At 42.2% G+C, this 15,945-nt stretch overlaps 1 protein-coding gene across 2 annotated transcripts in view; it reads right to left on the bottom strand.

Moving 5' to 3' along the window:
• Positions 1–5,306, bottom strand: part of MLIP (muscular LMNA interacting protein) — a 103,658-nt gene extending 98,352 nt beyond the window's left edge. For both annotated transcript variants that reach the window (XM_058801920.1, XM_058801921.1), the window contains exon 1: positions 5,229–5,306. In XM_058801920.1, the coding sequence (XP_058657903.1) occupies positions 5,229–5,291 (63 nt within the window). In that variant the 5' untranslated portion in view covers positions 5,292–5,306. The remainder of the gene's footprint in view (positions 1–5,228) is intronic.
• Positions 5,307–15,945: the final 10,639 nt, after the last annotated feature.

Raw genomic sequence — 15,945 nt, 5'->3', positions numbered from 1 at the left:
AGCTCTTGCCTCATGGCATTTCTGTTCTGTGACAGGATTTGAAAGAAGGGCAGACCAAGATTCGTCGCTTCCCACTTTCTTTTGTCCTGTTTAATGTCACATCAACAGTGCTAAAAATATGCTGCTACGTGCAGGCTCCAATTAATTCCCTCCTCCTCCTCCTTCTGGGTGATCGCTTGCTGAAGTAACACAGGCAGGAATGCAGCTCTAGGTATGCAGGAGGAAATGCTGCTCTGGCTGGAGCTCTGCCTTGCTCACTTTCCTACACCTGTACAGCAAGATGCAATTGCCACCATGTTAGGATCTTACTGCTGTAGCAACTGCAAAGCCTCAGTCCTGATCTACAAAGCTCTGGGTTATTTGAAAGTTGCTGTTCTGAAGCAACCCTTTTTGCCAGAGCTGCTGTAATTCAGGACAAAGTAGCACAAAACATCTTAAGTGTGTCAACTCACCCACCTGAATTCAGCTGCATGACAAAATCTCCCAGAGGGGGTCACACACACCCTCCACAGCAAGAACTAAAACCTTCCTCTTAGAGAAACAGGAATAATTTAAATATGTTTTCATATAAAGCCTTCTCTGACCCTATACTTTTGTGTTTATTTAATTTTATGCCATGAAATGAGCATGATACTCCAACTTCAGCACCGAATTATCAAACTACCCTTTGCTCCTCAGCCATGGAGATTTCTGCTGTGCCAAAGAAGATCCCATTGCCCAGGTGGGACAAACACTCACTCTTCCCTCAGCTCCTCCTCCCTCCTTGTGGCGTCCCACGGAGCCTTAGCACGCCTCTGGCCACAGCACACCGGCCTGCTGCGCACCCAGGGAGCGCGGCAGAGACTGCCCATGGGGCCTGCTCCTGGAAAATAAGTGACTCCAGCAGCCCAGGAGCAGTGCTGCCATCCCTGACCCCAGGAGTGCTGCCATCCCTGACCCTGGGAGCAGTGCTGCCATCTCTGACCCCAGGAGTGCTGCCATCTCTGACCCCAGGAGTGCTGCCATCCCTGACCCCAGGAGTGCTGCCATCCCTGACCCCAGCAGCCCAGGAGGAGTGCTGCCATCCCTGACCCCAGGAGTGCTGCCATCCCTGACCCCAGCCCTCATGGCACTGAGGGTGACCTGGCAGAAGGGTTTCTTTCCAGGGAGGCACTGCTGTACCCAGCGCTTCCTGCCCTGCCAATCCCATCAGCCTCCACCCAGCTCCCTTATCTGCTGCTTTTCAAACAACCCTTCCCATCTCATACTCGCTTCTCACCTGGTTTACAGTCATTAAATCAACAACAAAACCTGCAAGCAGGACCTGCCATCACCTCATTAGTCACTATCCTCATTCTGCCTGGGCTCCCTGAGGCAGCACCTTTCAGGAAACAGGCTGCCTTCTTCAAGGAATCTCTACTTCCCACTCCTGCCATGGAGAAGGCCTGATATTGACACGACTCTGATGTTGCTACCAGAGTACGAAGATGAACCATTGCTTCACTTGCACGGGTTTGATCCAAAGGGCCCTGCTCCGTAAAGCTGTATGCACATACTGTTTGTGAAAAGCAAAGCTAATTCTCTGAATGAAGTCCTGCAACTCTATCATTCAAAACCTAACCTTTTAAGGAGTGCATGGCATCCTTTCTGATTCACATATCCATTTGGTTGATCTATTTTCTCCATAGAACTGTTCTTTGTTGCTACTCCATGTAAGAAGAAAGTAAAGAAAAACCCTTAAAATGCAAACTAAAGTACAAAGACTAAATGTTCCCCGTTAAATATACCAATGTAAACATTTTAAATGCAATAGTGCTGTTTTTCATGGGGAGAGAAGAGATCAAATAGGAAAGAGACAAGTGTTAAATATAATTAAAATATATTCAAATAAGGCAATATGCATTAAAGGATGAGGACTTCAGAATGAAAACAGAGTATTTTGAGGTGAGCCATTGTTTCAGTAGGGAAACTTTGGAATTATTGGGTCCTTCTGAGCTATCAAAGCTCTGAAAAGGGCACATATGTCCATCTACTTAGTCCAATCTATTTTATAGTGAGTCATTCTATTTTCCCTTCACAAAATGGGCCCTCCATTATCTTCCATTCTCACAGTCAGCTCCACACAAAGACTCTCAGACTCTCTCATCCTGGCTGCTGAGTCTTCCTCCAGGAAGAAAGGATAAGAATTCTTTAACAATAAATTTCACAAATATTATGTGAAATAGCCTGAAGGGTAGAGAATTTTATAGTATTTATCTCATGCACAGTGAGCAGTGAATGTAAAGGTACAATACCACTTCATAAAACTGTCTGTGAGGCTGTCTTCTGTGTTAGACTCTGAGCATGAACTGGTCTCTGATTGACATGCTACAATCAGAGTATTTTCAAGATGACATAGACTTTGTTCTTTTGAAAATAGCTAGAAAATATTTGTAACAAGGCATACAAACCCAAGATTGGTCTTACACACACAAATATATACAGGTCATAGAACTACCACATTACAGAAATAAGAGATGTGGTGGGATAGCTCACACGGCTATAGTGCTGCAAGGGACACAGGCTCTTCAGAAAGACAGGGAAAAGAAGACAATCTCTGTGTGAAGCAGCAGCTAAAATGTGGAGAACATTTGTACAGCTTGAACAACAGGGCTGGGTGAGTGCTTGTGGGTCAGGACCAGAGGAGAGGTCAGTGAGGGTGGCATCACAGTGGGACTGGGCTCCAGACAGCATGGAAGGGGTGAGGAAGTGGAGAGCGCTCCTCACAACAATTTCTTTAAACAACAAAGTATCTTTAAACAAGAAGGTATCTGGACTGCATAGCCGGTTTGTTTGGGTTTTTTCACATGAGACTTAAGCTTTTGTGACACCTACAGAGAACAAAATGGCACTATGGCACCTCACAAGCAATGCAGACAATTTCTACAGGGCATCAAGGACTGCTACTTGATGTGGGCACAGGATGGGCCAAGCAGTGTCACACCCAGCTGGATCTGTTATTCACAAACCAGGAAGAAATGGCTGTGGATGTGTACACTCAGTGGCAGGCTGGGCTGTAGTGACTGTGAAATAGTGAGGCCAAGACCTTGTGGGGAACTGAGGAAGACAAGTACCAAAACACACACCCTGGGCTTTAGGAAAACTGACTTCAGCCTATCCAGGAGACAGATGGTAAGCAGGATACTGTAGAAGGCAGCTTGGAAACACAGGGAATTTGGGAAAGCTATCATGTCCTTGAAAACAACCTCTCACACATGCAAGGCTGTTCATGATTCAGGAATACAAGCAGACTTATCAGGACACCAGTGTGGCAAAAGAGAGAGTTTGCAACAGAGGTGAAGTGCAAAAAGGCAGCACAGGAGTTGGAAGCAGAGCATGGAACAGTGTATGCATTTGCTCTACTGAAGTTAAATATGTGAACAGACATCCACCAAAGGATGTACAAATAGTATCTGTACCACAGATTGACACTGCTCCCATGCAGTCAGTTGACCTGACCAGCATGTAACTAAGAGTAAAGAGCAGAATCAATAAAAATCCAGGAGATGCAAAACTAGGGAAAAAATGTGGGGGCAAAAGGAAATCAATCTAGCAAACAGAAAGAAAGGCATTGAGACTGAACAGGCAGAGGCAGTTTGAGGTGGGAAGTAGAGGAGGCTGGGGCTCAGCTGGAAGGGGACAGGGAAGAAGGGGCTGGGAGGACAGAGCAGAAGCATTCCTCCAGTGTCAACAGCGTGCTGTGAAACCCCCTGAGCCAAGGCAGCTCTATCCCCTCACTGAGCACCCACAGGAGCGTGACCTGCCACTGCTCAGGGACACTCTCAGCTCAACGTGTTGGGAGGATTGAGTCTGGAAATTACTGAACAGAGTGTGACCTGACATGGGCGTGAGCACAGCTCCCATCAGCGGGGGCCCTGCTTGCTCCAGTTTGCTCTTCTTAAAATTAGTAAATGATGCACACAAAGAAGGTCAACAGCAGATCATTAGTGTTCCAAATGAAGCACTCTGCATTCTGGAAAAGCCTTACTTAAGGTTGGCCGCTCAATTCTTTGTGCATGAGAATATGGTCTGCAATTAGATAACCATACAGGCTGATTAAATTGCTATATATTTTCTCTTTGCATGAGCTAGAACAAAATGTCAAAGGTTTCCTTCAAAACCTTCCTTAAAGATCAAGTGGATTTTATACTTGTTTTTAATTCTGATGTTTTCCTTATATTTAATATATCAGCCACAAATTGAAAATTCGGCCACTGTCTAAAGAATTAATTCATGGATTAATGACAAAATGAACAATTAAAACAATAAATAATATTCCCATTAGAACTTAAGCAATGAAGCTTTAGCAATGCTCTTTCAGATGTTACTCTTTAGATAAATAGTGTTTTTTTAAAGAAAAGGTACTATAAGACCAGGTCATTACTTTCAGTTTTAGTGCTTTCCTTATTTCCTGCCTTATTTCCTTATTTCCTAATGCACTTCCCTTGGTGAAGTGGTATTGAAAACTGTTAACTAACACACAAGGTTGCCAAAACTAATTTAACTGAGGCTGGTAGAGGCCAACATTGTGATTAAACAGGAGTAAAAGTTGGCCCACTAAGAAACCAAATCAATGCAATACCACCATTTAAGTGCTAAAAAATTCAGTGCTAATTTGTTTCTTAGCAAGAGTGATGACCACTTTTCTTCAAAGCTTTGCAAAGCCAAGAATAAACTGCCCTTTTTGTGATATCAAGGAAAAAACTCATTAATGCAGGGCAAATTACAAATTGCATTGCAAGCCTCAGCTAATTAGGAATAAGCTGTGTTTTGACTGTTTTCACTTTCTCTTAATAATTTGTTTTGGTCACACCTTTTTTCAGTAAGTTTCAGATTCAGTCCAGACACAAGAAATTTCTTCTGCCATTTACTGATCTAAAGTTATGGAACATAATGTGCAAAGATATAGTCCCTTAAGAAAAATACAAGAAAACCACTGACATTAGCTATCAGTTTGGGTTATGATAACAAAGTTTAACCAGATTTCAGTTTTGGCATGCACACAAAATGAATTCACAAATTTCCATAATATCCACAGAAATGCACGGTCATAATTAATTTAATATACATGAATGAAGTTTTAATCTTCAAGGTCAGTGGTTAAAGAAAGCCAGGAAATACTCCTATATAGTACTAGGGATTATTTCTTTTCCTGCTAATAAACAGATTTTTAAAAATTTAAAATATCAACATTTCTCAACATATCTTACCATTTGCTTTTCCTCTAAAGCTTCTCTTCCTGAGGCTTTGGTTTCATGTGTTCCTAACTCCATTTCCCAGAGGAATAAAACCACCTAATAGCCTGAGCAGAAGTGATTCAACCTGACTACATGTTAGATATCCCTGCACTTTTGGAGTCAGGACAGAAAAGTATCAGGAGCACCGTGGTGATTTCTGGTCAGCGTGTGTTTCCATTTATAGCCATCAAAAATCCACAAATAGAAGTGTGGAGAGAGGGCAGACAGCTGCCTCTGATAACAATAAACATTGGGCTGGTATCACAGCAGATTGTTCAGGATGGATTTTAGTTACCAGCCCCATTCACTCTCTCCTTTTTCCTCTCTATCCCAAAAGCTCATACCAAAAAAGTCCATGAAAATTAATAGCTATATGTCTCAGTAGCACTGAGTTCACAGAGATTATTAAGCAAGCAAAATAATGAATATAATTCACATGTGCTATGCCAAGACAAAAGCATACAGAAAAGCATTGTAAAACAGCCTTTCACCATACTATTGATCTTTCCCTGTTGAGTGTTTGGGACTGAGCTATCCCCACATTCCCTCAAGCACAGAGTACTCTCCTGTCCTAATATCAGAGTGACATCTTGCACTTTTGAAATGCTAAACTTCCATCAGGCATTGTGAAGAAATGACCAGTGAGCAAGTAGCGTGGAGCCGACAGCCACACGAGGGTGGCTGCGCAGTTTGTGACTTGACTGTTGAAGAATAACCTGGCTCTGGTTCACAGTGACAAAGTCAGGAGGCCAATATTAGAAACTGCAGGGCTGGAGGAACCTCTCAGCAGCTCTGCTGAGGATGCCAAGGTTTACAACACACCCCTCTGTTGCCACATCAGCTGGGCCCGTGTTGTCTAAGGTGTGATTCACACACAAGCCTGGTTCTGCATGTACCTGCAAGGGAAGGGGAAGCATGGAGACACAGAGTAACACAGAAAATGTTTCCTGCTCTTAAAGAAGAATGTGCTCTCTGGTAATCTGTGGTTCGTTAGACATGCTCTAAAGCTGGGTGTTTAAACATCTCACTAAATCCCCAGTAAACACACATCCTTTCCACCTCTTCCTGTCAACACATTGGTAAAAGAAGACTCTCATAAAATAGATAAATAAGCAGATAGGATAAATTAATAAATAAATATTGAACCATTTTTCATCTATAATTTTTCAAGAGCCCTAACTAGGCACACTCCTTTCTGCATGTTTCTTTAGAGACGCAATACTCACGTGATCTTTAGAGCCTTGAACAGGAAGAAAAGGTAGCCAGTCATCTCCCAGCAGTCTTTATACCTTATACATGAAAAGCTGCTAAAACCTTAGACTGCTCCTGTTCTGAAACATTCTTCAGAACAAAAAGTTACTTCAGTGACAATTGTTTTCTTTAGCCTTTATTTTACCTGTGTTTTCAGAAGTATAAGACAGCCATCAGAAGAGTAAATATGGCAAGGCAAATGCAAAGAACCAGTCAAATCTGAAAGGGCTGCTGCAGCAGAGGGAAAAAATATGAGCTTGATGTCATGAAGTAAAAATACACCCCACTGTGTCTCCTGGAAATGCTGGAACAAAAGGAGCAAGAGTAAGTGACATAATACCCAGAGGAGAGCTGCAGTTCTCCACTCTTCAGTGGGAACGCAAACAGTAATAAGAAGTTCATATCTCCATAATCTTTTTGTGAGGCTGAGACTTATCCCTGTGACAAGGGACTTCATAATGGCTTTGCACCACTTAAAGACCTCAAAGGAGTTCTTTAGTGGGCTCCAAACAGCAGCTTGCACTGTGCTGCTGCTTACATTACTGACCATTCCTGCAGTGCAGGTGAAGAACCTGAAGCCCCTCCAGCCCCCTGAATCTTCATTTGCGATGAAGTCCATTTGCAATGGTTTTAATTGACAGAGAAGGGCAGGACCAGCTCAGGTGGGCACATTCAGCTGCGTGCCCTCCGAGCCCTGTCCCTCTGGTAGCTGGGACACCTTGGTTGTCAGCAGGCTTCCAAACAGCAGCTCCCAGGGGAGTCACTTCCTCCTTGGGCTGGGGAACAGATATCCATGCTGGTAAGACAGCAGGCTCTCAGTGGTGAAGAAACCAGCAATGCAGGACTCGAGAGGTATACAGGCAAGCAATGGCAGACTTTTATCTGCTGTTTATGTAGCATGTAACTTAGCACTCATCCTAACTACCCAAGAACTTAATATTCAAATATGTTTATAGGCTTTACTTGCATGGTCCAATACTGTTTTCATGTGTCAGCTCACCCTTTGATATCGAAAACAATCGCTACAGAAAGACACAAGGAATTGATTATGGCGTGAACTGTACTCAATAATTTTAACATAAGATAGTGGTGAGAGTATGTCATTTCACAAGTAGGTTTCCCATTAACATTCTTGTAACAGCATCCAAAGCATTCACTTGAGAATCTCCACTTTTCATGAATGGAAATTCATATTCTGGATGCATCATGCTGCTGCCCGTGCAACTGCAAGGCACTTGGAGCAAACTGCATTGGAGATGGGAACATGAAAAAAAGGCTATGAATGCAAGGGAATATGACACCAAACTTCATGCCCTCACACTAAAATCAAGGAGTCCAGGAAACAGTGGATGCAGAGCTCTTCTGTAGCCCAAATGCTATTATATAAGGACCCTGGAGATAGCATAGAAAAGCTGACATCACCTTATTATCTACCACATCTTGCTCAGCATGGCACTTTCTCACCAAACCTGAGGAAAGACTATGGTTTTATACAATCATGATAGTACATTTCTTATTCCTACAGAGAAATAATAGTTATTCTACTGCAAGAACTTCCTGAGACACTGTTAGTAACTGTGTATTTCTTGTTTTATTTCACAAGGGGAAACAGGGCAAACAGGTGCAAAGTAAAAAGCACGTTCTAGACATTGCCTAAATTACTGTGCTATTTCCAATTGCTTCTTTTTATTACAGTTATTCATCTCTTGACACCTGTTTCTCTTCTCAGAGCAGGAGAAGAGAAACAAGAGGCCAAGAGAAGAAGCTGATGGAGGAGAGGGCTGTGGGCTTTCTTGTAAGATGCAAGTGCTGAATATCCCAAATAACAGTATTGTGTAAATAAGGCACTTAAACAGATGTGCTTTCTGTGCTTATTTGATCTGCTGTTCCTGGAGAAGGAAGCAAGTGAATGCTTGTGATGCAATCATGAAGTTTGTGTGTCACACTGAGCTGTGTTTTCACTCTTGTGGCTCCTGCAATTCTTTAAATTTGCACATTTTCATTTTCAGCCTGGTTCAGCAGCAGCCCAGGGCTGCCAGCCAGTGGCTGCACCACATGTCACACATCTGCACTTATGCTGTCCTAAGCCTGTAGCTTTTATTTACTCAGCATCAGACACATCATAAAAATTCAACAGAAGTATTAATTCTGATTATACTAATACTGATGTGGTCAATGAGACCATACTCAGTTGAAAACCAAGTCACATTTACCAGTTAAAAACCCTGAGACTAATATAGAAATTACTCTCACAGTGATTTTTAAAGCTCTAATGTGGAGAGCATTTCTGTCCTACATTTCAGTCAAAAAGTTGAAAGGAACAACAAGCACCAAACTCAGCAGAGTGCCTCCCTAAGTGCCAGTCCAGCAGAAGCTGATCTTCCCAGGTTATTTCTGGTGCTCTCCCTTCTCTCAGCCCCATCCTGCCCTGCCAGCAAGCATTCCCTGTGCTACCCCAGGTCACATGCACATGCCTGGAATCACAGAACCCCAACAGCATTTTGAGCTGGTATTCCATGGCAGGATCCCTGCAGAAACCAAGAGCATGACAGAGCTACAGAGCACATGAAGCAGGCTTACCTTCCAGGCAGCCAGGAGCCAAGGGTGGGAAGCTGATCCTTAGGAGAGATGGGTCGACATTCCTGCCACAGCACCCGACAGCTGCTGCTGTCACTCCCTGGTCCGCCCTGCTGGCTTTGCAAACACTCACAGAGCAGGAGACAGCAGGTGTGGAAAAGGAAAACAGCACAGGCACCACAAGTCCCTGCCTTGTGTGTGAGGAAGCAGAGCCCTACATGTCATGGACATGGAGCAGAGGGCTCCTTGACAAATATTCTCCAAAGAGAGACGTTTGCTTATGTTTGAGGATGAAAACAAGGAAAATTATTTCAACGTTACAGTAAATTGATTCCAAGAGCTCAGGTCCTTTCCTGACATGGCAATCCAGGGAAGCTGTACAAGCATTCTTCTCTTTGCAGGTCTTTTAAGTCAATTGTTTTAAAGTGGACTATCCTTGTGCTGGCAGCTCCTACATCTACTGTCCTCCAGGAGTACAGACAGGAATGGGACAACAGACTTCTCTCCTGTCAGATATCCATTTCAGCTATATACATGATATCCCTGAATATTACTGCTAAATCCCAGCAAACCAAATTATCCTGGGCTGTAAAATACACATCAATAGATTAGGTGCACAAAGAAAAATCTTCCCTCCCATATTGATTGGTACTGTTTGCCATGCCTTCCTCCACAACAATGGATGCAACAATAACGAGCTAATGAAATACACTACTAAATCATTATATACCTTCATAGCTATCTTTTGAATGATGTGGCAGCTGAGAATGAGGAGAAGCCCATTCCCCACAGAAACCAAGTAGTCCATAGCCAGGCAGTAACTTTTTCTATTCACCTCCCAGGCCAGCAGGAAATGAGGACACAGGATATGAGCTGCCATTAAAGACCAACTCCCATTGAGCCTCTCCACCTTCTGTCTCTGCCCATTCTTATCAAACAGCCAAACCTCAAGAGACTTTACTTAGTGCTGATAAGGACACCAGCTTCTGACCTTTACCTCTGCCCCTCTTTGGCAGATCAAAAGCAAAACATAATTAACTGCCACTGTTTTTTTATTTTTGTTTTTTTTTTAATGAAAGCTTGAATAAGCATAGGCTTTGATTGATATATTTTGTAGAGCTGCATGTCCATAGAGAGTGTTAACACTGTAAGTTTATACTCACAGCAAAATTTTCAACACTGCAGTATGAAATTTGCCTTGAAAATCAGTGAAGAAGGACAGATAAAAATCTCAGTGTTTAAAACTTACTTGAATGGCGACAGCATTTGGTTAAAAACTTGTCTTTTTGTCTAACAACTGTTTTGATTTCCAAGATCTAATGGAAAATCTAAAACAAACACGTGCATGGGAAGTAAAAAGGAAGACAATAGCAAGTTCTCAACAGAAATCTTATTTTTACTAGCTTTCAACTACAACTTGTTCTGCAATCTAAGGCTGATTTATAACAGCTGAGGGTTTGTGGGGTTTTTTGCAGTTATGAGAGACACAATAACGTAGTAGTAAATGGTGCATTACTAGCTAGAGGGCCAAAGCATTTGTGGGTTCTGAGTTTGATATTTTTACAACGTGCATTGATAAAACATTAAGTCATATTGGAAGAACCCTGTATATTTTGGAGGAAGAAAAGAGATGGGAAACAAATATTTTAAATAAAATTTCATTTATGAATATCATTTAAGCCTATGCTTATGCACATCATACAGTCTTTAATATTACAGTCATAGGAGATTCTAAGATAATGTTCATTTTGCAAATGAATGAAGTTAGCTTTATATTCCTATTGCTATCATCAATTAAAATGCAGATGTACAAGATAATAAAAAACCTAACTGGATGCCATTGACTTGATATCATACTGCTAGCACAAATCCATCTCTTCAAAATAAAATATCCCTTTTGTTAGTAGGAGATATTGTTCTCTTTGTGACAGCCATACCCTCCTGGGAACTTTCTAATTCTGTAAAAGCCAGCTACCAGCATTCATTGACGTTATGAATGGTCACCTGAGAAATCTTTCTCAAGAATGTGAATAAAATAGGAGCGTTTACCAGGTAAGGTTGTGTTATATTACATTTACATGAAAACAAACTGTAAAAACATCATAAAAACCATAAATGCACACTTAATGTACATGAAAAGAAAGTCATGGCAATCAAGTCTAGCAGGGCCAGACCCTACCTCTGAGTTAAGGCAGCACCATGGAACCCCCAAAAAAAGAACAATCCCAAACAGTTCCTCTTAAACAGCTTAAAATGCATTAGAAACCAATGCACTGAATAGCAGCGAAGAGAATTAAAGGGTTGAAAAGTGTTGTACAGGACAATTTGCTCTTAAGTGCTTACCTCTCACACACACATATATACATGAACACAGGCATACTGCAGTAAGGCAAATTAAGTGTTCTGCTTATATGCAAGTGGGGGGGAAAAAAGAAGTTTCAGACAGTTCCTCATGCATAAGAAATTGCTTCTCACTTCACTCTCATGTACATGGTTGCATAAGGTGCCTCCTGCATTTGGATCTAATAAAATACAACTTAACAGGTCCTGTTCAAATTTGATATACATTCACATTACTGATATCACTGGAGAAACTGTTCTTTATTACAATAGAATGAGATACAGAATTCCAACACAGATAACATTTCTCAGTGGGTAAAAAAAAGGACTATTTAAAGACAGATTTTTTTTTTAAATTCTCATAGAAAATGACATTAAAAGGGACAAATCAAAGGAACCTGGGAGGAGATAGAAGGATGAGTCGTTTACACAAATCATGGACACAAGATTTTAAAAATCCCACCCAACTATACAATTGCTTTCAGTGTGTTTCCAAATGAGTAAAGTACCTTCTGAATAAAAATCACTGGCATTTTTCTCATTACATTTAGGTGCTGCAGGGTACCTTTACAAGTGGCTACTGAAACACGTGGTGACATTCACAGAACTTGACCCAGTGCACTTCATTCCAGGTTCACAACTTCTTGCTGAAGGAAGTTCAAGGCAAAGAAATACAAGCAGGGTCTCCTCACAAATCCATCCTCCATGTCATGGTTTTCACTATAAATAAGGCATAGCGGTTCAAGTACTACATTAAATGTCATCAAACAATGGGAAAGGAAACCACCCATGAGCTCCTGCCAGAAAAGTACTCTATTAGGGAGGATAGAAAGCACTGCTCAGACAGTCTGAATAGGCATGGCCTTCTGTGCTGTCAGGCTCCTCGGGCTCAAAGTCCTCCGGGTCTGGGGGCAGCTGGTCGGCATCTTCATCAGAAGTGGACGGGCGTGTGAGGATTATCCGAGGTATCTTCAGCAAGATGGGAAAGATTTCAAAGAAAAGAATCAGATCAAGAGCAGGGAAGTGTTTATTAGGAATATTTTAAAGGGACAGGGGAAACAGGTGATGAGAAAAAATATGAGAGAGGTGTAAAACCGTAGAAAATCGTAGAATTGTTTAGGTTGGAAAAGACATTTAACATCATAAAGTCCAACTACTAACCCAGCACTGCCAAGTCCAGCACTAAACCATGTCCCTAAATGCCACAGCTACATGTCTTTTAAATACCTCCAGGGATGGTGACTCAGCCACTTCCCTGGGCAATGTGTTCTGATGCTTGAACATCCGTTCTATAAAGACTTTTTTTCTAATATCCTGTATAAACCTACTCTGGCACAACTTCAGAGCATTTCCTCTTGCCCTGTCACTTGTTACATGGCAGAAGAGACCAAACACCACCTTTTTACAATCTCAGGCAGGTGTAGACAGCAATGAGGTCTCCCCTGAGCCTCCTCCTCTCCAGGCTAAACACCCCCAGCTCCCTCAGCTGCTCCTCACAGCCCTCGTGCTCCAGACCCTGCCCCAGCTCCCCTGCCCTTCCCTGGACTCACTCCAGCCCCTCAGTGTCTCTCTCACAGTGAGGGGCCCAGAGCTGGACCCAGCACTGGAGGTGAGGGGGGACAATCCCTGCCCTGCTCCTGCTGGCCACACTATTGCTGACACAGGCCAGGATGCCACTGCCCTTCCTGGGCACCTGGGCATCAACCAGCAGCCCCAGGTCCTTTTCCACTCTGCATCCAGCCTGTAGCCCTGCATGGGGCTGTTGTGACTGAAGGACAGAACTTGACACTAGGCCTCACTGAACCTCACACAACTGGCCTTGGACCATCAGTCCAGCCTGTCCAAATCCCTCTGCACAGCCTTCCTGCCCTCCAGCTGGTCAACACTGCCACCCAGCCTGGTGTCACCAGCAAACTGACTGAGGGTGCACTCAGTGCCCTCATCCAGATCATTGATAAAGAGGACTGGCCCCAGTACTGAGTCCTGCGAAACACCACCAGTGACCAGCCACCAGCTGAATGTAGCACTATTCATCACCATCCTCTGGGCCTGGCCATCCAGCCAGTTTTAACCCAGCAACAGTGTCCCTGTCCAAACCATCAGCAGCCAGGTTCTCCAGGAGAATGCTCTGGGAAATTAAGTCAAAGGCTTTACTAAATTCTAGATAGACAACATCTAAGTGGGTCACTTTGTCATAGAAGATTAGGTCAGTCGAGTTGAAGTTTCCTGGATGCTCCCTCCAGCCCCTCTTCTAGATGGGAATCGCATTTGCCAACCTCCAGTCAGCTGGGACCTGCCCAGTTAGCTAGGATTCCAAGAGATGGTGAAAGGGGCTCAGTGAGCACTTCCCCAGCTCTCTCAGTACCCCTGGCTGGACTCCCCATGGACCTGTGTGTGTCTAACTTGTGCAGCAGGTATTGGATATTCCCCTTGGACTATGGGGCTTTCATTCTGCTCCCTATCCTTGTGTTACAGGATAGGGGACTGGCACCCAGAGAACAACTGGTCTTGCTGTTAAAGACTGAGGCAAAGAAGGCATTAAGTACCTCAGACTTTTCCTTATCCTTTCTCTCTGCTTCTTACTATTTCCAATAAAGGATGATTCCCCTTGGTCCTCCTTTCATTTTTTGTTTTATGCCAAAAAGCCACTGATAAAGCAAAATTAGGATAAATTGCCTTTTCCTCTCATTAGCTAATTTTTTAAAAAACCTTCTCTAAGTGAAAAGAAGATTAAGATACTTTTGAAAAATAAAGACAAGTAAATATGAAAAATTAATTTAACTTCATCATTCACTCAATTCATCCCCCTGAAAGCAATAAAGGATTAATTAAGAACCATAAATCATATCAATTATTGATCTTTGAAAAATTGCATATTTCAGCTTCTTTACAGACAAAACATATTAAAGGGAAACATTAAGAGAAAATATAAATGTTTAAATTTGACAGCAAAATACGCGTACATGATCTTGATTTGTATTTTGTTCGGACAAGAACTTTGTGTTCTTTGAGAATCATTGCAATGTTTTAAAATTAATTTAAATTCTGTAACTGAGGAAAAAACCCCAGTGTCAGGCTTTTGATGTATAGTCATATAATGTATCAGTAATTGTTTTTCTCAATGAATGGATTATTACAAATTTCACTATGATGCACAAAATCATCCTCCTTTTTACTGCTTTCCAAAAAAAGTTTAACATGTAATGAAAACATATAAGGGTGATCCAATATATCTAACAAACAGGTAAGAGGATAATGTGCAATAAAGTGGCCATCTTACTAGCCGTATGAAAATTTTCAGGAAAGTTGAACTTCTTATTTATCAGCTACTTCTACTTCATGAGAACATTTAATGTTGACATCACACAATTCAATTCAATTGTTTAACTATTATTTCCTCGCAGAGCATTATTTGATTTAGGAAATGACACAAGCATATAGATGCTTTATGGTGTTGCACATTCAGCCAGGAGGATTCTGCATTAAAGTAAAAGGAATCATTCCCCAGGCTCCCCTAGCATTAGGTCCAACTCCCCTTGGCTCACAGCACACTACACACAGACACCAAAGTGCAGGTGTCAGTCCAGAGCTGAACCTCACCCCTGATAGATGCAAGCTAATTTTAAAACCATGTATAAATCTAGTGTATACCCTGGTGTACTGAGCATCCAATTATGTACCTTTTTCCTCTCCCTTCTTCTGTTTAAACTAAGAAGGGCACATTTCTGGAAGCTTTAAATAACCTATATAGATCCTAAGCACTGGCAAAGCTACAATCCTGGGAAGATGTGTTTTTGTCATGCACACATGACATAATTTATAAGCTTTCCTTGCACTGGATAGTTCTGATCTTCGCTGAAATATGCTTCTTGCTTAACAACAGTCAGTAGCCAGCTGCTTTGCAGTGCAGCAAATGCACATCTATACATACAGGTGCTTTGCTGGGTCACATAATGAAATTCTGACAGCTCAAGAACTACTGCAGAGGTCTGTGCTCCCAGTTACCTACACTCATATCCAGGACCAGGCTTTGCATTTCATTGAGCTGTCAGTTCAAAGCTCAGGGAAGACCTTTCTTTGTGTACTTTGCTGCTCAAAAATAGAGATGTGCACACCTCCCCATGACTGACATGTATCTCATTAGCAATGCAGAGTCACCTGTACCTACTTGTCATTTTGAAGAAAAGACCTTAGCCATTTTGAATGTCAGTTTTTTAAGTACTCTTTTTCAGCATGGTTCCTACTGCCCAGTTTCCAAAGAACTGAAACTAATTCTCTAAAAGAGATTTTCTTCAAACATTTCATGACTGCTTGCATACTGTCTTTCAAATATTATGATGGAACTAGGTCTGAAAATTATTAAATCAATTTAATTGATGAAAAGTGCTCCTTCAACATATCTGAGGTGATTGTGTTAACTGCTCCACAAAACACATGGTGTTGGGCAAGTCTTACATCTAGTGTTTCATGTTGCTGCAGGCAAAGAGGAAGCAGCACTAAAGGAACAACCAGTTTTCTACAG

The sequence above is a fragment of the Ammospiza caudacuta genome, chromosome 3 (genome assembly GCF_027887145.1).
Source record: "Ammospiza caudacuta isolate bAmmCau1 chromosome 3, bAmmCau1.pri, whole genome shotgun sequence".
Lineage (NCBI taxonomy): Eukaryota > Metazoa > Chordata > Aves > Passeriformes > Passerellidae > Ammospiza > Ammospiza caudacuta.
Note: the sequence above shows the minus strand (reverse complement) of the source record. Positions and strands in the feature narration are given on the sequence as shown.